At 43.0% G+C, this 20,461-nt stretch overlaps 1 protein-coding gene across 8 annotated transcripts; it reads left to right on the forward strand.

Moving 5' to 3' along the window:
- Nucleotides 1-69: 69 nt before the first annotated feature.
- Nucleotides 70-17,714, forward strand: GTF2H3 (general transcription factor IIH subunit 3). Of its 8 annotated transcripts, none has more exons than XM_079150810.1 (14): nucleotides 70-159; nucleotides 3,038-3,117; nucleotides 3,857-3,963; nucleotides 5,411-5,577; nucleotides 7,439-7,501; nucleotides 9,054-9,083; nucleotides 9,280-9,308; nucleotides 12,041-12,115; nucleotides 13,025-13,078; nucleotides 15,135-15,203; nucleotides 15,540-15,675; nucleotides 15,773-15,809; nucleotides 15,889-15,980; nucleotides 16,361-17,714. In XM_079150810.1, the coding sequence occupies exons 1-13, from the start codon at nucleotides 147-149 to the stop codon at nucleotides 15,956-15,958; spliced, it is 930 nt and encodes a 309-aa protein (XP_079006936.1). In that variant the 5' UTR covers nucleotides 70-146; the 3' UTR covers nucleotides 15,959-15,980; nucleotides 16,361-17,714. The 8 variants fall into 8 exon arrangements, with proteins under 8 accessions (XP_079006936.1, XP_079006937.1, XP_079006943.1 ...); XM_079150811.1 differs by having other exon boundaries at nucleotides 16,400-17,714; XM_079150817.1 differs by lacking the exon at nucleotides 70-159 and adding an exon at nucleotides 214-232.
- The last annotated feature ends 2,747 nt before the right edge of the window (nucleotides 17,715-20,461 follow it).

A 20,461-nucleotide genomic window follows, 5' to 3' on the forward strand; every position in this document is an offset into this window, starting at 1 on the left:
ACATCCGGCGCTCTGGGGGCGGGGCCGTAGTGCAGTCGCACCCGGGCCCAGTCTCGCGTGCGTCACTCGGCGGCGCCGGAAGTCGGGGTGCGCAGGCTTCGGAGCGCTCGCCTGACCGCTGTTTTGCGCGGAGGGACAGGGTCGCCATGGTCTCAGACGGTGAGGGCCGCGCAGGGAGGGACCCCGACCCAGGGCTGGGCGAAGTGGGCCCGGCCCGGATCCGCCTGGCGGAGTGCGTCTTTGGGCCGGGTGGAACCCGTCTGGGTTTTAGAGGAGAGCCCGTGCGTCCCTCCATTCATTCAGGAAATACTTTGGATCGCTTGTGCGCCAGGCAGTATTTTCTGCACTGGGCAGTACGGTAGAGGACGCGACGGACGGGGATGCTTGAGTAGGTCACTGTGAGCAAGAGGGGCATTCGGCAAGTAAATAAAATCCCAAAGGGTGACAAGAGCTATGAAGACAATGTAGGAGGAAATGTAATAGGACCTTGTGGGGACTGGAATCAAGGAGGAGCTACTTCAGTTGGGAGTCCAGAAAAAAGCGAGATAGTGGAACTAGTACTTGTATGCCTTTGTGAACTTCTGGGGGACGTTGCACAGAAGTTCGAGTTACCAGTTTTCACTGAGAAGAGAGAAACAGGGAGCCTGATAGAGGAAGTTGGGGAGACTTTCATCCATACATTAAACTACCCATTTTAGGGCCTCGATATCTTGAAGAAAGAGGAGGTGAGAGGGATGAGATCGAGAATGAGCTGGATTTTGGCCATGCAAATATGAAGGTCTCGTGTGCCAAGAGGTTGAACTGTATTTTATGAAGCTGTTTTAGGGTTTTTTATTTTCATTTTTTAAAATTTTTTAGTTGTCAGTGGACTTTTATTTTATTTATATGTGGTACTGAGGATCGAACCCAGGGCCTCACACATGCCAGGCAAGCTCTCCACCACTAAACCACAACCGCAGCCCCACGTTTTAGAGTTTTAAGCAAAGACTTGTTATGATTTGATTTCCAGTTTAAGAAAATCACTTGGCTGCTGTGTTGAAGGTGAACTGTGAGGGGCAAGAATAGACTTTGGGAGGTCCTCTCAGAGGTGGGAACAATGGATCATACTCCCTTTATCCGTTTTCTCTGGCCTCACAACCCTTTGAAGGATGCAGGCCTGGCATTGCTGGTTTGCAGATGAGGTAGAGAAACAAAGGAAATTCACAGGACATTACATGTGTGTAGGTCCATACGTCTGACAGGCAACATTTTTTCCCTCATTTCTCAAACTTTTAAGCAGTAGCAAGGACTGAATGGCCCCAGGATTGTATGTTGGGGCCAGATGGAGAATATAAGACTAAGGCTTACAGGCTGTGGGTATGTCATGCCTGTGGCAAATACAATCATTAAGTGCCGCTTCAGTGTTTGGCGTGTCATTATGTGATTTATATGTATTATCTCAACCTGGGATAGAAAAAGAAGAAGAAGAAGAAGAAGAAGAAGAAAGGAAAAATAATCATCATTCTTTAAGGAGTCTGTAGTCCAGCAGGCAGCACTGGGAAGATAGGCCAGAAGCACAGTGGGTGCTGTGTCACTAGAAGAGAGTCCGTGGTGTTGGTAGTAGGTAGAGGTAGGCAGTGGGCCATGAAAGGTCAGTCTTTAGAGTCAAGCAAACTGACTTTTCCACTTGCTAAGAATCCATGTGACTTAGAGCAAGTTACATTCATTTGCAAAATAGGGATACTATATACCATATTTCAACAAAACTAATATGGATTATGAAATGTGCCCTTATTTAATATACCTCTGAAAAAGAAAAAAAAAAATGAGGCCCATCTTAATTGTAGGATACTATCTGGGTTTTAGTAACAAATTGAAAAAGGAGGGGGTACATGTTATAACTGATGAAAGACAATACTATGTCCTTTGCAGGGTTGTCATCAGGATGGAATGGGTTGTGGGGTCACAGAGGCTAGTGCCTAGTGCAGAGCAGGCTGGAACTCTCCAACCCTCAAGAAAAGAGGTCACACTGGTTTGGGACCTTGAAGAATAACTCGGATTTGGATATGCAGAAACAAAAAGTGGAAGGGGGATTTCCTGATGTAGGAGATGGGACTGCAGGAAGGAAGGTGGGGAGGCAGGAAAGGTGTTGGTGTTCTGCGTATTGCATGAGCACCCTGGGCCTTTCATACCAGTGCGCTTAGGTGTTCACCTGTCTGCCACCTCAGTGAAAAGTGTGGCTCTGTGGACTTGGACCCAGGACCCCAACAGTGAGTACTGATACTCAGTGTAAATATTGAATGATCACTGTGTTATGGTAGCCTGTTTAGTGGTGTCTTTTGCATTGGAAAGCATCCTAATTCCATTTCCCATTAAAGTCTTTACCTAGGAATTGATTTTCCCCCTTTGGTTTTTACTTTTTAAAAATTGGTTCCATTTACAATTAAAAATTGGTTCCATTTTAGGAGCTGAGCATAAGTTGTGAACAAAACAGACAGAATCCCTGCCCTTGCTGAAACCCAGATGGTGTGCTACTAGGAAGATGGTGGCATTTTTTTTCTTCTTGGTACATTAAAAAGGGCACATTTTTGCCAGGCATGGTGGCACATGCCTGTAATGCCATCGACTTGGGAAGCTCAGGCAGGAGGATGGTAAGTTCAAGGCCAGCCTCAGCAACTTAAATGAGGTTCGCAGCAACTTAGAGAAACCCTGTCTCAAAAAGTTAAAAGGACAGGGGATGTAGCTCAGAGGTGAAGCACCTGGGGTTTGATCCTAGTCCAAATAAAAAGGGGGGCACATTTCACAATCCATTTTGCCTTAGGTTTGATGAAATATGGCTCATGATATTCTAGAGCATGCAGGGGGGATAGGGAGCAGGCAAGAGCTGCTAAGAGCCCTCTGAGCTCAAACCTTTATAACAACTTGGCTTTCTGTTAATCTCATGATTGTAAGAGGATAAACATTTAAAGGTATATAGTGAATTTAATGGGCATGTCAGTTTTGATTCATTTTCATGAGGCAGATGTTTTTAAATTTTATTTCTTGTTCATATTTTCAGAAGATGAATTGAATCTTCTGGTTATCATAGTTGATGCCAACCCAATTTGGTGGGGAAAGCAAGCATTGAAGGAATCTCAGGTAAGATGGCTCGAAGAGGCCTTTGGATGATTCTGGTTTAACTTGTGTGAGTTTTATATTGCTTTAAAAATCCTGGGCTTTATTGAGCAATAATTTGCTTGCTATAAAGTTTGGGAATTATAATGTGCACTTTGGTGAATTTTTAGTAAGTTAGTGAAGTTATGTAACAAACACCGCAATTCCATGTTAGAACATTTCTTTTATCACAGGAAGCTCTCATGCCTGTTTACAGTCAATCTCTGCTTCCATCCCAATCTGCAGGTGGTTTGTGTTTTGAGATCTCTTTATAAATTCTAGATACAAGTCCTTCATCAGACCTGCCTTCTGTCTCCATATTGCCTTTTCTGAACATTTAATAAATTGACTTGTATAGTAAGCAGTCTTTTAAAAAGTTACTGTAGGCTGACCAGAAACTTTAAATAATGGTGGAGAGAGGTCCCATGTCCTATTCCTGATTGCCCTTGGTAACATCTTACACTACTGTGCACAGTATCACAACCAGTGCAGTCTACAGACCTTACTTAGAAGACATTCCTTTGTGTGTTTGTGTACTTTGGTGCAGTTTTATCACGTGCATAGGTTTGTTTAACCACCACCACAGTCAAGAAATGAAACTGTTCTATCACCGTGTAGGAGCTTCCTGTGCTGCTCCTTATTCTTGCTGTGCCTTTGTAGTCATTTTACAGTCTGAGTTATTTGGAGTGTGAACTCGTTTCTCTCATGTCTCTTTGCTCAACAGTTTACTTTATCCAAGTGCATGGATGCTGTGATGGTGCTGGGAAACTCCCATTTATTCATGAACCGTTCCAACAAGCTTGCTGTGATAGCAAGTCACATTCAAGAAAGGTATGCGTGACTATTGTGGCCATTTTGTGTTCAGTGCTTGACATTTTTTAGGTTTTTGGGCCAGTTGGGATGTGATGTTCCTAGTCTGTATTGTAGAATGAATTTTTCTAGTTGCAGTGAACAGTAGCCATGGCATCAAGAATCAGCACGTATACGTTTCAATATGTACGAACATTGATAAATAGTTGGGTTGCACAATCACACATTTCTCTTACACAGAGTCACCTATATTGTCTAGGAAAAGGAGAGAGTGGCCAACCAGACTGGCAGCTCCCCAGCTCTCTGCTCATTGCACTGCCCCAGAGTGATCCACTGCACATGTGATCATGCCCTCCTTTCAGCCAGTTTCGCCTCTGCTTACTCTGCATGGTGTGACCATGAGCAACAGCACCTTGGCTCTGGCTGGGTGCTGTGGTGCATGCTTGTAATCCTGGAAAATCTGGACACTGAGGCAAAAGGATTGCAAGGTTGAGACCAGCCTCACCAATTTAGTCCCTAAGCAACTTATTGAGACCCCATCTCAAAATAAAAAAAAGGACTGGAGATATGGCTCAGTGGTAAAGTACCCCCCTGGGTTTAATCCCCAGTACCAAACACAAAACAAAACTGGCTCTTAGACTCAGTACCAGATGGTGCACGTGAGTGTAGATACAGGTGGATTTTTCTATGTGCTTTTCATGAGTACTGCTGACCACGTTACTTGGCACATTGTATACTGACTATATGTTCAGCTCCCCCTTGTAAAACACAGTTCTTCTGTTTTCACTGGCCCATCACCATGGCAGTGACTTCTTTACCAACATATTTCCTGGAGGTAACTTTCCAGTTATCTTGATTGTTGGAGTTACTTCCTTTGGTGAGGCAAGAGTCTAGGGCACTAACTGTGGACTTCTGTTCCCATCCTTGGTGTATATTTTTCTTATAAGAGTCATGAAGCACTGGGAGAATCTTTTGGGAACCCTGGGACCAAGTTTTTATTACTGGGGTAGGTAGTATGGAGCTCAAATAATAAGTTGGCAGTAAATTAGAATTTGATGTGAACATCTTCTGATTGTCATCCGAGGGAGTAAAGCATGGGTACCCCTGAGGTGTCTCGGGGGTCTGTAGCCCAGCACGCTCCTCTCTTTTTTTCTGATGTGGTGCTGGGGATCTGACCCAAGGCCTCAGCATGCTGGGCAGTACTCTCCCACTGAGCTCCATGCCCAGCCTTTATTTCCTCACATTTTCCAATTTAGCACCAGACCATTAAAGTGTTCCGTGGGGACAAATGAAATGTCCACCAGCGTGCCTGTTTTATGTATTTTTTAAAAATGGAAATTTTTTACAGTAGAATCTTGTGAGCCCAAAGTTGGTGTCATTTTGTTTTCTTTGAATTTCGCCCTGGTCGGGAGTGGGAGGAGGGCGGTGGGTCTCACCAGAACTGGAGTTCTATCCCCTGCTGTTGCAGTCGGTTTCTGTACCCTGGGAAGAACGGCAGACTGGGCGACTTCTCTGGAGACTCTGGCGACCTCCCTTCTGAACTGAACCCCTCCGGCAGTAAAGATGGAAAATACGAACTGTTAACAGCGGCAAATGAAGTCATCGTTGAAGAAATCAAAGATCTGATGACCAAAAGTAATAGCTTTTTATTTTTATGGCTGTTACTTTGCTCTGGGGCTGCTGGGAGGGCCTGCAGGCTGTAGCGCAAAGACCCGAGGCTCCTGATGCCGTGGCTCCGAGCCCTCCCTGCTTCCCTGTCTCGGAATCTCATCCAGGCTGCATAGTTCTCTGCTCCTCAGCCTTGACGCTGCTGCCCAGCTGCTGCCTCTGCGGCACTCTGAGCAGCCTCTGCTTCCGGGAGTCCTTGACCTGGTTTTCCTCTTCTCTGGACCATCGTTTCCTCATCCCACCTCTGGCTTTTCCTCACTTGTCCGTACAGGTGTGTCGCACCTCCCTCGGGGGCCTGCGTTCCGCTGTGATTTTCTCCCTTCTCTCAACGTTCTGCCCACTTTCACCTTTTGTTGTCATTTGTATGTGGACACTTGCCAGTCTTTGTCTCAAGCCCAGTCGTCCCTTCACGCTTCCTTGTCTCCGTGTCAGTGTCCCACAGTCCCCTTCGTGTTGCCCAGGTGCCCCCAAGGATACCACCATTCCCCTTCCTGATGTCCCCCACCCACCTGTGTCTCCTTTTCTGCTCACACCCATGGTCTCATCAGCCTCGCAAGCCCTGCTGGTTCCCTGTTGCCTGAGGTTGTGGTTTTTCAAACCTTAGTGTGCGTCGGAGTCACCTGGAAGCAAAGGGAGCTTTAGACACAGAAGTAGGTTAGTGGTTGCCCAGGGCTAGAGGGACAAAGGGTGACTGCAGTGGGCTCAGTGATCTTGGGTGACGGAAGCTGTTCTGAGATTGGAAGTGGTGATGGTTGCAAGGCTTTCAGCTTGCTAAAAATAATCAAGTAGCACACTTCAAAGGAGGGAGTTTGTGGTCTGTAAGTCGTACCTTAATGAAGCTGCTAAAATCATCTGGAGGAGCTGAGCATAGTGGTGCATGCCTGAACGCCCAGCACTCTACCACTGACCCACATCCCTAGCCCCATATATGACATTTCACGCCATGTAGATGGGTAAACTTTTTTTTTTTTTTTTTTTTTTTTGGTACCAGGGATTGAACCCAAGAGTGCTTAACCACCAAGCCACTTCCCCAGCCTCCCCCAGCCTCCCCTCGCCCCCGTCCCCCAGCGTTTTAAAAATTTAATTGAATTGAATTTTGAGACAGGGTCTCGCCAAGTTACTGAGGCTGGCTTTAAACTCACGATCCTCCTGTCTCAGCCTCCTGAGTTGCTGGGGTTACAGGTGTGCGACATTGCGCTGCCTTAGATGGTTAATCTTGAAACTTTCAAAATAACAACAGATCACAAACTTTACCTCTTTTGTTTTTTCTTCCCTGCTGCTACTGCTGCTTTTTTTCTTTCAGTGCTGAGGATCAAACCCAGGGCACTCTTGCTAGACAAGTACTCTTTCATTGAGCCACACCCTAGCCCACAAAATTTATTGCTTTAAATATTTTTTGAAAGCTTTTCATTACAGTAAAATCTAGATGAATTTACCAGTTTTTAGAATTTTTACTTTAAAATTTACATAGCAAAAAATTTTACCATTTGTGTGCAGTTTATCAGTGTTAAGTCTCAGGTTGCTATGGAGCCCTTACAACTGTCCGTCTCCAGAACTTCATTACCATCCTAGACTGGAGCCCTACACCACTGACACTGACTCCCCATCCTCCTCCCAGCCCTGAACCAAGCACCTAGATATTTTATGTTGAGAAAAGGTTTCAAAGTTGCTTTTTTAAGTATAACTGAGAACAAGTTGCTATCCGTTTTTAAACCCACCTGCAAATGTCATTTTCTTTCATTCATGAAGAACACTTTGATTTGAAAATGATTTTAGTTGAAGAAAGAGTACTTAAATATTCCCTCTTCAACGCTTTTATTATTTGTAGGTGACATAAAGGGTCAGCATACGGAAACTCTGCTGGCGGGATCCCTGGCCAAAGCCCTCTGCTGTATCCTTGGTGTTGACTTGCTCAGAAGCAGTCTTCTCTAATGAGCGTGTTTGACCTGTGGCATTTCTTGGACCTTGGATGTCTCTAAAGCCGGAGGGTTCTAAAGTGGTCAGTAATAGTAATTTCAAAACATATCGTTTATCTTGGCTTTGAGATTACCTACAAACTTGAAAATGAGGGAAGAATGAGAAAACTCTGGTTTTCCCATAATGTCCTTGTGCCTGCAACAAATGCCTCTTTAGGATGCTTCCTTGTTTCTTATTTTGATAAGGTGGCATTTTAAAGAATTTCATTCTTGGGACAGTGTGTAGCTTTAAAAGCTGTTTACTGACCTGGCCGCTTAGTGAGCTGCCCCTTCCCTCAGCAAGCAGGTCACTCTGCCCTTGGAGTAGGGCACTGTGCTGTGTCTGTGTGATGGTCTCTCAGTTTTATATGTAACTGTATTATCATTATTAGCATCACTACTATTATCATCATTATTATTTTTACAAGTACTTTGCAGTACTGGGGATTGAACTCAGAACCTCATTTGTGCTAGGAAAATGCCTTGCCCCTGAGCTATGCCGCCAGCCCTTTTTTTTTTTTTTTTTGGATACCAGGAATTGAACTCAGGGGCACTCAACCACTGAGCTGCATCCCCAACCCTTTTTTTAATTTTATTTAGAGCCAGGGTCTCACTGAGTTGCATAGCGCTTTACTAAATTGCTGAGGCTGGCTTTGAACTCTCTACCCTCCTGCCTCAGCCTCCCAAGCCACCGGGATTACAGGTATGTGCTACTGTGCCCAGCTGTCCCCAGTCCTTTTATTTTTATTTTTTTGGACAGTACTCAATGATTCCTGTGTCCTGGACTTTGATTCAGGTTGCCTGATCATTTTTGTATGGTTTTAAAATCTTTATCTCATTTGATTGGCTTGTTGATTTGCATATGGTTGCAGTATTCAAATCTAGGATGCAGTGGATAATAATAGGACAATCCGGCTGAGGTTGAAACTCAGTGGTAGAGCTCTTGGCTCGCACATGTGAGGCACTGGGTTTGATCCTCAGCACCATGTAAAAATAAATGAAATAAAGATATTGTGTCCATCTACAACTAAAATAATAAAATAGGACAATCAGATATAAGTTTGTGAGGGGAGGCCTACCAAGGATTGAACCTAGGGGCACCTAAACACTGAGCCATGTCCCCAGCCATTTTTTGTATTTTGAGACACAGTCTCTCTAGGTCGCTGAGGCTGACTCTGACCGTGTGATCCTCCTGCCTCAGCCTCCTGAGCCACTGGGATTGCAGGTGCACCACTGCCTGGCAGATGTTCATTTTAATCTGAAACAAAGACCATATTTGACCAGATAACAAAGCCCCGTTAATTATAAAGTTAGTATCAAAAAGCCTGACCGCTCTTGTGTGTCTTACCACCATAAATACATCATTTCCTTTTTAAATATAGCTGGTTGCTGAGTTTATTTAACTAAAATTTAAGGTTATTTTTCTGTTTATTGTAAGTATTTATGAAGTAAAAGAATTTTTATTTTCCTTAATATTAAGAAATTAAGACATTCACAGAATGAACAAGGAAGTTAAAGGTAAGAAATTTTTTAATGAGAACTGTAATTCTACTTATTTTATTACTGTGTATTTGGTGGAATGTTGAAACTTGGTTGAAAAACCATATATTTAAAAAGTTTTATTGTTATTCATTTAAGAGCAGTCGACCATACATGTTTGGTAAGCTACATTATTATTCAATTAAATCGTAATCTGTTTTTAATTTCTTTATAGATAATCAGGAGATGAAATCAAGAATATTGGTAAGATTTAAAAAGTTTACACTATGTTTATATATAACTACATGAATTGGAAAACAGTGGGAATAAGACCCATTTAAAATAAAGATGCAGAATTAATTTAATGGGCATTATGTAAATTGACAACAAAAAACCTAGAATTCTGAAATAAAAAAAGTAAATGGAGTATAAGAGCAGATTTTAAAGATAAATAAATGGAGAACCATATTTAATTCTTAGATGTGAGTTTTTCCAAAATCACACTGTAAATTCAATGTTATCTGTCAGAAAATCAGATTTTTTTTTTCCCCAGCAGGTCCGGGTGATTTTTAAAAATTAGCAATAAGCAAAAGGAAACAGGAACTTTCTGAAAGGGAGTGAGAAATAGGACATGCCTGTAAGTCACTGAAGTGCTCTGTGAGGCCACGGTGACGTTGTGGCCCCGGTGCAGTAGTGGACAAGTAGATGGGAAAGGCTGGAGCACAGAAACGAGTCCACGTTCCTACCGCAGTGCAGCGTGGGACAAAGGAAGCACTGACATCAGGGGAAAAAGGTGCTGGGCCTGCCCATTGACCAAGTGGGGCAAAATGAAGAAGATTCCTGTCTTACTACTGATGCCCAAATCTGTCATACCAAAGTCAAACATTGCAGTGTTAAAATTTGAGTCACAAAAATGCCAAGAGAAAACATCCACTGATAATCTTGAGAGGCAGGGCCTTGTTAAGCATGCTTTACATCTCAAAGAAATAAGTAGGTAAAGAAAACCCCAAACAAGGACAAAAGAAAAAAGTATGTTTCAGCATACTTACCTTATAGAGAATTAATATTGTATTTCTAAAACAAAAAAGAGCTCTTATTAAAAGCTAATCTTTAAAAGTCAAACTTTACTCTAGAAAAACAGGTAGAAAAATGAGCCTGCAAAAGAAGAAACGAAAGTGGCCAGTTCTAGCATTCAGAAATGTTCAGTCTGAGCTGGGCACGGTGGCACGTGCCTGAAGTAATCTTGTGACTTAGGAGGCTGAGGCAGAAGGATCACAAGTTCAGGACCAACCTCAGCAAATTAGCGAGGCCCTAAGGACTTGGCGAGACCCTGTCTCAAAATAAAAGTATAAAAAAAGAGCTGGGGCTGTGGTTCAGTATATAAGTGACCTTGGGTTCAATTCCCAGTACCATGAGCTGGGGTTGTGGCTCAGGGGCAGCGTGCTTGCCTCATGTGTGAGGCGCTGGGTTCAATTCTCAGCACCACATATAAAAATAAAGGTCCATCAACAATTAAAAAAATTAAAAAAAAAAATTTCCAGTACCAAAAAAAAAAAGAAAAGAAAAGAAAATGTTCAGCCTGACTAACAGATAATGGGGTTTTCATTGTGTGTCGCTTAGCACAAATGAAAAAAACCTGGCAGTTCCTAGGGTTGTTGGCAGTGTTAGGGATTGGTTGTTCTCTCTCTCTCTTTTTCTGTCTTTGCAATACTGGGGATTGAACTGGGGGCTGGGAGTTAAGCACTGAGTTCATCCTAAGCCTCAAACTTATGATCCTCCTGCCCCAGCCTCCTGAGTAGCTAGGATTACAGGTATGTGCCACTGTGTTTGGCTAGATTGGTTGTTTTCGTGTATCGCTGATGAAAGGATAAATTGGTAGAATTTTTGGTTTGACAATCTATATCAAAATTAAATTTGTGCCTGGCATGTGGTGCATACCTGTAATCCCAGCACTTGGGAGACTGAAGCAGGAGGATCACAAATTTAAGGTCAGCCATGAGCCAGCAACTAAGGGAGACCCTGTCTCAAAAAATAAAAGGCCGGGCATGGTGACACACACCTATAATCCCAGTGATTCAGGAGACTGAGCCAGGAGGATCCCAAGTTCAAAGCCAGCCTCAGCAATTTAGTGAGACCCTAAGCAACTCAGTGAGATCCTGTCTCTGATTAAAAAAAAAAAAAAAAAAATTTTCTGGGGATATGTCTCTGGTAAAGCACCTCTGGGTTCAATCCCTGGTACCCAACAGAAATAAAATAAAAAGGGCTGGGACTGTAGTGGTAGAGTGCTTGCCTAGCATGTGTGAGGTGTGAGGCCCTGGGTTCAGGGCTGTATGGGAAAAAAGCAGTGCGCACACTAGCAGTCTTGTGGAGGCAAGCAGGGAACTGAGCAGAAGGTCCCTGACAGTGTCATCAGAACACTGTTTAAGACCAATTGGAAGCTGCTTCAATATCCTGTGCAGATAGTTGGTTAAATCCTAGAAATCTGGGAAGTCAGCAAGAAGTACTATCTGTATTCATTCCCTGCCTAGTGATGTTTTGTCACGGTGGGCTGCATGTACGGGGGTGGAGCCTATAGCCATATAGTAGGTGGTGTCTAGGTGTGTGAAGTTCACTCTGGTGTTCAAACAGCAAAGTCTCCCAATGACTCATTTCTAGGAATTTATCCCTATCTTTAAGTGATACACGACTATTCTATTTTATTGGTGTAAAAAGATCTCTTCCCTTCATATGTCATGGACGGACAAAGCAGGTGGCAGAACACCAGATGGAGTCCCTCTGTGTGCGTACATGTCTGCAGATGTGCTCTCTAGGAGCATATTCAAACTGTTCACAAGGATCATCTCAGAGCAGGATTAGGGGCAGGTTCTGCTGCCATCTTTTACACTTCAGTATTTAAAATGGAAAATAGACAAGTCAGAAAAAAAAATACTGGTTGTGACTTGTGAGTGGGAGTATAGGGTCATGCTGAGAAGTATTAATGGGGTCTTGATTTTTAGGTGATTAAGGCTGCAGAAGACAGTGCACTGCAGTATATGAACTTCATGAACGTCATCTTTGCAGCACAGAAACAGGTGACTTGAGAGCCTTCCTTTTCGAGAACATTTGTTTCACATTGAAGGATTCTGTCATTTGACCTTGAGTATTCTGGGTAAAGAATCTTATTAATGGATTAAGCATCCAGAATCTTTGCTGGAAGCTAGTCACTTCTGTTTTGTGTCCTAGAACCCCTGAGAATGTGTGGGGTCCCCAGAATGGTATGCACTCATGTGGTTTTTCATGCAGTTTCATCGTGTTCAGGGAACCCTTTGGCCCATCCGTGGCCCCAGGCCAAGAATCCCCTGTTTGACAGTTTTCTTTCTTTTCATTTTTGTTTCGTTTTTACTTTTTATTTTGCAGTAATAGGGGTTGAGCACAGAATGCTCTACCACTAAACTACATCCCTAGCCCTTTTTAAACAGTTTTAAATTTTGAGACAGGGTCTTGCTAAGTTGTCCAAGCTGACCTGGACTTCTGATCCTACTGAGTCTCAGCCTCTCAAGTGGCTGCATTACAGTCCTGAGCCCTGTGCCTATCTTGGTTTGACAATTTTCTGCATAAACCTTGCCTGGGTTTCTCTCTACTTTAGTAAGGCATTTAAAGATTCAGTATTTTTTAGTTTAAAATAGTAAAAATGTTCAGATGAACATAACTAATACATTTTCTTTAACAGGTTTTAAAAAGACAGACCTGTTGCAGTGGTGCAGGCCTGTAATCCCAGCTACTTGGGAGGCTGAGGCAAGAGGATCATAAGTTCAAGGCCAGCCTGAGCAACTTAATGAGATCCTATCTTGACATAAAAAATTAAAAAGGGGCTGGGGATGTAGCTCAGTGGTAAAGTGCCCTGGGGTTCCATCCCCAGTACCAAAAAAAGAAAAAGGGATAAGTATAAAGGAGTCATTATTAGTATTGTTTTTGTAATATTTTCTCAATGTTCCTTTCAGAATATTTTGATCGATGCCTGTGTTTTGGACTCTGATTCAGGACTCCTCCAACAGGTATGTTTTAAGACAATGCTTGACATTGGTAGTTATGGAAATAAATAGTTTTTATATTGAGTAATATCAAAATGGCAATACTTTGGATATGTTGCATTAAATATGTTACTAAAATGAATGATCTTTTAATTTTATTTGGTACTGGGGATTGAACCCAGGGTGCTTAACCACTGAGCCATATCCCCAGACCTTTTTATTTTTTTGTTTTGAGACAGGGTTACTAAGTTACTGAGGGCCTTGTTAAGTTGTTGAGGCTGATTTCAAACTTGTGATCCTCCTATCTCAGCCTCCTGAGCCACTGGGATTACAGGCGTGTTTTTATTTTTAATTGACACATGGTATGTGTACATATTTATGGAGTACATGCAGTATGACATTTCTGTACACGTATACACGTGTGATAATCAGGTGAGGGTACCTGGCATATCTTCATTTGTTATTTAAGCCATGCTTCTGTATTATATATATATAATCTTGAACACATGATTTTATTTCAGCATTAAAATATCAGAAAGATTGAATACATTTTTTAGCAACACAATTCAGTCCGCACAGTGTAAACTCCAAGATCTTGCTTCTGTCATGGCTGAAAACCAACTGTGGCCCCTTCCCTGGCATTTGTGGTCTGGTGCCGGCCCAGCGCTCCTCTGAGTTCCAGGTTTGCATATTCAGCCGTGTACACAGAGTATCCTCTCGGTGGACCTAGGTCTCCAAGGGGAGCTTTTTCACACAGCCTCCCCTCCCCAGGGGCAGCCCCAGCTCAGCCAGAGGCAGCGCACCCCTGAGGGGGTGCAGCCCCAGCCTGATGCCTGCTGTCTGCTCTGCCTCTCCTTTCGTGTCTCCTGGCAGCTCCTTTAGATTCTACTTTAAATACATCCTGAGCCCCCACCACCTCCCTTTGTGGGTGGCGGGGTGCTTTCATGTTTACCCCGCCTGCCAAAGTTGGTTCTCCCCGAGGCACTAAAGCTCCTTGAAACCCTCCACTGACGGCAGGTCAAGGTGCTAACCCGAGTCCTCGCCCAGGCGTCCTGTGGGCTGAGTGCCTGGAACTGGAGCCCCAGCCTCCCGGGCTCTTCGGTCTAGCCCCCGGCCCTCCGGCCCCCTCGACACTGCCTGAAAACCCCGCAGCTACCTGCCCCCGTTTCTCCGGTGCTCGAGTGCCTGCTCCCTGCCTGTACTCTGTCCCTGCTTTTGTGTCATCTCCCAGAGAAGCCACCCTTAACCACCTGATTTCATTTTTCCTCATAGAAATGATCATGACCTGTGAGGTTATTCTTGTATTCCTGACCCAATTTACACTCTCTTGTGGGACCCGATACTGGGGTTCGATTCGGGGGCACTTTACCCCTGAGCTACAGTCCCAACCACCGCCGCCTTCCCCTTGTATATATGTGAATTTTTTAGATGTTGAATGGACTTTTATTTTATTACTTATACGCAGTGCTGAGAATCGAACCCAATGCCTCACACATGCTAGGCAAGTGCTCTACCACTGAGCCACAACCCCAGGTCCCCTGCCCCTTTTAAAAATTTTATTTTGAGACAAGATCTTGCTAAGTTGCTGAGGTTGGCTTTGAACTTGTGATTTCTGCCTCAGCCTCTTGAGTTGCTAGATTACAGACATGCCACCCTGCCTAGCCTGATTTGCTCCTGATTTTTTATTTATTTAAAAAACTTTTTTAAATTGTAGATGGACACAATACCTTTGTTTTATTTATTTATTTTTAAGTGGTGCTGGAGATGGAACCCAATGTCTCACACATGCCAGGCGAACACTCTACCACTGAGCCACAACCCCAGCCTATTCCTGATCTTACGAAAGTACTAGAACACCAGTTCATGAGGAGGAGACACTGTTCATCTTATTTATTGCTGTAGTTCCTGAGCCAGGGACAGTGGCACATGGTAGTGCTTGAAAAACAGTTGCTGAATGAGTAAATGAACTTCATGTACCAGTTGAACCTTTTATAGACCTGGAGAGTCAGTGGTGGGAATTCCATTCCCCTGGAAAAGCTTAGAGATGCTAGATTGGCAGAGCCCTTTGTGTGTCTTGCAGGCTTGTGACATCACAGGAGGACTGTACTTGAAGGTGCCCCAGATGCCCTCCCTTGTGCAGTATCTACTGGTGAGAAGAGGGCAGCAGTGCCTGCCCCTAGGGCGCCCAGGGATGGGTGGGAGCATGGGGGGAGGGCCAGTGACTGCAGGGGAGGAGTAAGCAGGTGGCTTCCAGTTTCCAAGTTTCCAAGCCAGGAAGGGTAGCATCAGGTCTTTGGACCCTTCAACCTCTATGCAGTATCTCATGCCTGTGGATTGGTCGAGTGAATAAAAATCTATTTCTCAATAGACTTTTAAGGAAAATCTTGACTTAGTGTTGCTGGCTGATACCTGTTATGTATTCTGACTCCTGGTTATTTTTTCCAATTATTTTAAGTAAAAGTTCCTCACTTTTTTCCCCCTACAGTGGGTTTTTCTTCCTGATCAGGATCAGCGATCTCAGTTAATCCTCCCACCCCCGATTCACGTTGACTACAGGGCTGCTTGCTTCTGTCATCGAAATCTCATTGAAATTGGCTATGTCTGCTCTGTGTGTTTGTCAAGTAAGTTCAAGTTTTCTTTCTTTTCTATGTTGGAAGGGCAGAAAAGATCTCAACTATAGTTTTTAAACTATTCTGTTTTTGTTTTTTTAATTTACAGTATTCTGCAATTTCAGCCCTATCTGTACCACGTGTGAGTAAGTATCTTTGAGGTGGTGTGTGTGGCTCAAGTTCAGAGCTTTTCATGCATTGAAAGTGTTCTCTGTGTCATTTCAGGACCGCCTTTAAGATTTCTCTTCCTCCTGTACTGAAGGCCAAGAAAAAGAAACTGAAAGTGTCCGCATGATAACAAAAACATTTCCTACCAGGTGCGGTGGCATGCCCCTATCATCCCAGGGACCCGGGTGGCCGAGGCAGGAGGATTGCAGGTTTGAGGCCCTTAGTGAGACCCTGCCTCAAAATTAAAAGTAATAAAAGGAAAGTCCCTGGGTTCAGTTCCCAGTACTGGTGGAAAACTTTGCATCTTTTAAGGCTATTAATAGAAATTGTGTGGCAGAACTTCTGTTGGGAAGACTGAGATCAATGCCCATATGAACAGGACAGGTATTAATGCAGTGGGTTTCTTACAGGAAATATTTCTTAAATATTATTCTCAACCTGTGCTTCTGGGATCCATTTGTCTGAGGGAGTCGTCCCGTGTGATGCAGCCTAAGGTCTTCTAACAAGTTTGCGACTTTCTTTTTAACAGGATGTTCATTTATCAAGGTCAGGCTTTTCTAACCTGTAGGCCCTCACTTTGAAATGCATGGCATTGACATTTGAGCACAGCTTTGGGAAAAGTGACTTTTATGGAGTCACAACATCAGTCAGTCAAGACAGAGCATCCTTCATTGCTGCCTCCCACCGTGATCAGATGCGAACAAGGCCATATTGTCTAAATGGAGATTTGGCTTCAGATGTTATCACATATTTATTCTTTTATGTGTTAGCAGTACATGTTTGGACAGAGTTATCCAAATAGTAAGTTTGTCCCTGAGTAACTACAGAATCTGATTTCAGGTTAATGAGGAGAGCAAGTGTCCTGGGCTGTGGAAAACTTTTCTCCATAAATCGATGTGTGAAAAACTTATTGGGAAGCTAATGTCTAGGATTTGAGGGGGATTTATGGGGAAAATGGACTCTCTTACTTGTCTACAGATAGAAATCTGTCATTTTTAATGAGAAAAGGTTAATATTGTAGAATTATTCTATAGAAGCTATGAACTAAATAATGAAAACTTCCACAAGTTCAAAACAAACATGATTTATAACTTTAGCAGTGAATTTATTTTTCTATGTAATAGTTTTCCTTGAACTATTTCCTTAACTATTTCTATTCGGTAGTTTTCTTGAAATTATTCAAAGTTCTTTTGAATTCCAGCATAGTGTAGGAAAGATTAAGGAATGGTGACTGGTTTATTTTTTTCAAAGCATATCAACAAAAACCCATTTGTGTTTGTATGTAACTTTGTATATAATAAGATTTAAATTTTTTTTTATCTTAGAAACTGAGTCTTATTTAAATAATTTGCTTAGATAATTTCAGATAGATTTTGTATTCTGGATTTGTATTTTCGTTAACAGATACACAAAGATTTCAGGGACTGCTTTGCAAGTATTTATTAATCCTTGAGTTTGAGAATTGGTTTTTCTTTTAAAAATATTAAATAAAGGGCTGGGTTGTGGCTCAGTGGCAGAGCACTCACCTAGTATGGGTGAGGCACTGGGTTCGATCCTTAGCACCCCGTAAAAGTAAACCAAATAAAAACATGCTATCCATCTGCAACTACGAAAAAATTACGGTTTCATAGACTAAGCATAATGGAAATCACTGTTTTAAACATAAGAGGTAAAGCATTGTGGATCTAAAAGATGAAGAGTTTTAGCGGGGCACAGTGTGCTGAGGCCAGAAGATCTGGGGTTCAAAGTCAGCCTCAGCAACTTAGTGAGGTGCTAATAAGCAACTCAGTGAGACCCCATCTCTAAACAAAATACAAAAAAGGGCTGGGGATGGGGCTCAGTGGGTAAGTGTCACTGAGTTCAATCCCCAGTCCCCGCCCCCCCCCCCCAAAAATTATAAAAGATGAACAATTTCAAATAAGGTAGCATGGTTTTGTTACTATTTTATTTTGTGTTTTATATACTTGCTTAGTTCTATTTTTTATTTTCAACTGTTATATTCATTATATATTTTGTATAAATGTGTACAACAAAATAATTTGTTTCCATACTTGAATTATTTCCTCTTAATCATGTTTATCTCATGTTCATTCAATACTACTTCAAATGTGTACTTTATCATTGGATTTCATTAAATGACAGACAAGTGTTTATTCAACTCTGAAGAAATTTAATTTCAAATCTTGCCAAAAATCATACATGAAAAAATTGTTACAAGTACCATATAATAAGCAGTTGGTATGAAGGATTTAATACATGACTCCTAAGGAAGTATTAAAGGAGAGATTTGATGTTTGTATTTTACCTTGGGAGCAAGGTCAGCAAAATTTCAGTTGCTTGATATTTTCCTTGGCTCAAGAAGGCTGGTTGTAAGTGTCGTGCATGGTTTGATGTCAGGAGAGTGGGCTTCTTTATTATACTGTAGTGTTTAACTTAAATGCCATGCAGTCATCGTTGTGTGAACCGGTAGATGGATGTAGCCGTTTAGCCCACTGCTCTGAAGGCACCCTTTCGACTTCATCTATGGTCTGTTGCTTTAAAAAAATAATAACAATTTTTATTATGATATCACTGTAACATATATTATTACATGTTGATGATGTTGATGATAATTTGTGGTGCTGGGGATTGAACCCAGGGGCGCTGCACTGCTAAGCTACGTCCCAGCCCTTTTTACGTACTTATTGTTTTTGAGACAGGGCCTCACTAAGTTTCCCAGGCTGTCCTCCATCTTGAGATCCTTCTGCCTCACCTCCCAAGTTGCTGGGGTTACAGGAGTGCACCACCACGCCTGGCTTTTTTAAAAAATTACTTTGTTTAACTTCAAATTTTTCAAAGTGATTTTTGAGAGCACTAGAAATTCCAGAAAGAGTGCAGGGAGTGTTTCCAGCAGCAGCAGCAGGACAGTGGCACCAGTAATGCTTTGGTGTCACAAGTGCAGATGTGAAGATCAGGGCTGGGCATGGAAAATCAAATTGAAATTTGAGGCCTACATTTTATATTAAGATAAATGAGAATTTTTTTAAAAAATATTTTTTAGTTGTAGATGGACACAAGATCTTTATTTTTTTAGGTGGTGCTGAGGATTGAACCCAGTGCCTCACATGTGCGAGGCAAGCGCTCTACCACTGAGCCCCAGCCCCAATAAGTGAGAATTTTAAGACAGACTTTCTGATACTGATTTTCAATAATGCCATTGTTCTTCAGCAATACCAGTTATTTTTCCTCTTGTAACTTTCTTTTGACCACTACCCTAGAATTTTATGGTTCATTTCACTACTGTGTAAATAGCTCTAGCTCAATGTATCTAAAACCATGAATGTGAGGCATACTTTTATTACTTTTTCTTCTGATTATAATAGAAATAGATTAAATACTTTCTGAAGAAAATCACAGCATTCACAAAATAGGAGGAAAAACAGAAAATCCACTTTTATCATTCTCCCACCCTATCCAGAGCTGACAGGATTAGAGAACAGCGTCCATTACTATTTGGCAACCATAAACAGCCATGGGTACACGTTTTGTGTATTCTGTTTTAAAGTCCCTCTGAACATGTCTTTCCTCGGATGCCGTCTGACTTCACAGCTCAGTGGCCTCTCTCAGGGCGACTTATTGTGACTTGTGGCAAAACAGGACTGAAGAACCAGCCAGTAGCTTCTTTGGGTTGTGTGAACATTGCCAGGAGACCCTGCGACTCAGTGGCTGTTAGAGGTGGAAGCTCCCGAGCTCAGAGGGAGACGGTGTGGAATTTCCTCCCCGTGGGTAGTGAATGTCCTGAGCCCAGTGTCTAGCACCCTCCACAGCCCAGTCAGATGGCACTTGCCTTGCTGACCTCACAGGACGGTCAGGTGGGTAAAGGAAGCACAGTGTTTATAAGCTGTGAAGTGCCTTAGCGGGTGGCAGCCTCCACAGTGGTGGTCTTCTAGGAGTAGACCTGGCCTCGGGCTAGCCACTGAGCCCGGGAGCCCGTCACTGGGATGCCAGCTTCCCATGGGGACAGGCTGCAGGAGCGCCAAGGCCGAGAGCCCCCCAGCCAGACTCCTTCAGACACAGTGCAGTCAGGCGGCTGCCCAGCTGTCCTTCCCGCCCGTCCCCTTCCTACTGGTCTGCTGCCTTTCCCAGCTCCCTCCCATTTCACAAGCCTTTAAAACTCATCTTCTCTTCAGCATTGGTTCTTGACTTCAGTGAATAATTGCCAGCATTACGGAGCCCTCATTTTGTGTGGGGCCTTGAGCTAAGAGCACTTTACAGAACATGTGCGAATCTCACGACCAGAGATGAACTGCACTGGCAGCCCAGTGGGTTCCTCCTGCCAATATTTAGCCAAAATATAGTCACAAACTACTTGAAGATGTATAATTCAGCTGGGTGCAGTGGCACGTGCCTGTAATCCTAGATACTTGGGAGGCTGGGGCAGGAGGATCACAAGTGTGAGCTCAGCCTCAGTAACTTAATAAGGCCCTAAGCAACCTAGTGAGACCCTGTCTCAAAAAATAAAAAGGGCTGGGGATGTGGCTCAAGAGTCGAGCATTTAAAAAAAAGATTATAATTCAGTGGCTTTTAGTTATTCACAAATTTGTTCAACCATCACAACTATCTTATTCCAGAACATTTCTGTCGCCCCAAG

This window comes from Sciurus vulgaris (assembly GCF_902686455.1).
Source record: "Sciurus vulgaris genome assembly, chromosome: 8".
Taxonomy (NCBI): domain Eukaryota; kingdom Metazoa; phylum Chordata; class Mammalia; order Rodentia; family Sciuridae; genus Sciurus; species Sciurus vulgaris.

What these genes read in the sequence shown, in the direction of transcription:
- GTF2H3 (XM_079150810.1), top strand. An exon ending in AAGCATTGAAGGAATCTCAG is followed by an intron (nt 3,118 to 3,856) that starts GTAAGATGGCTC and finishes TTTGCTCAACAG; the next exon opens with TTTACTTTATCCAAGTGCAT. An exon ending in CCTATCTGTACCACGTGTGA is followed by an intron (nt 15,810 to 15,888) that starts GTAAGTATCTTT and finishes GTGTCATTTCAG; the next exon opens with GACCGCCTTTAAGATTTCTC.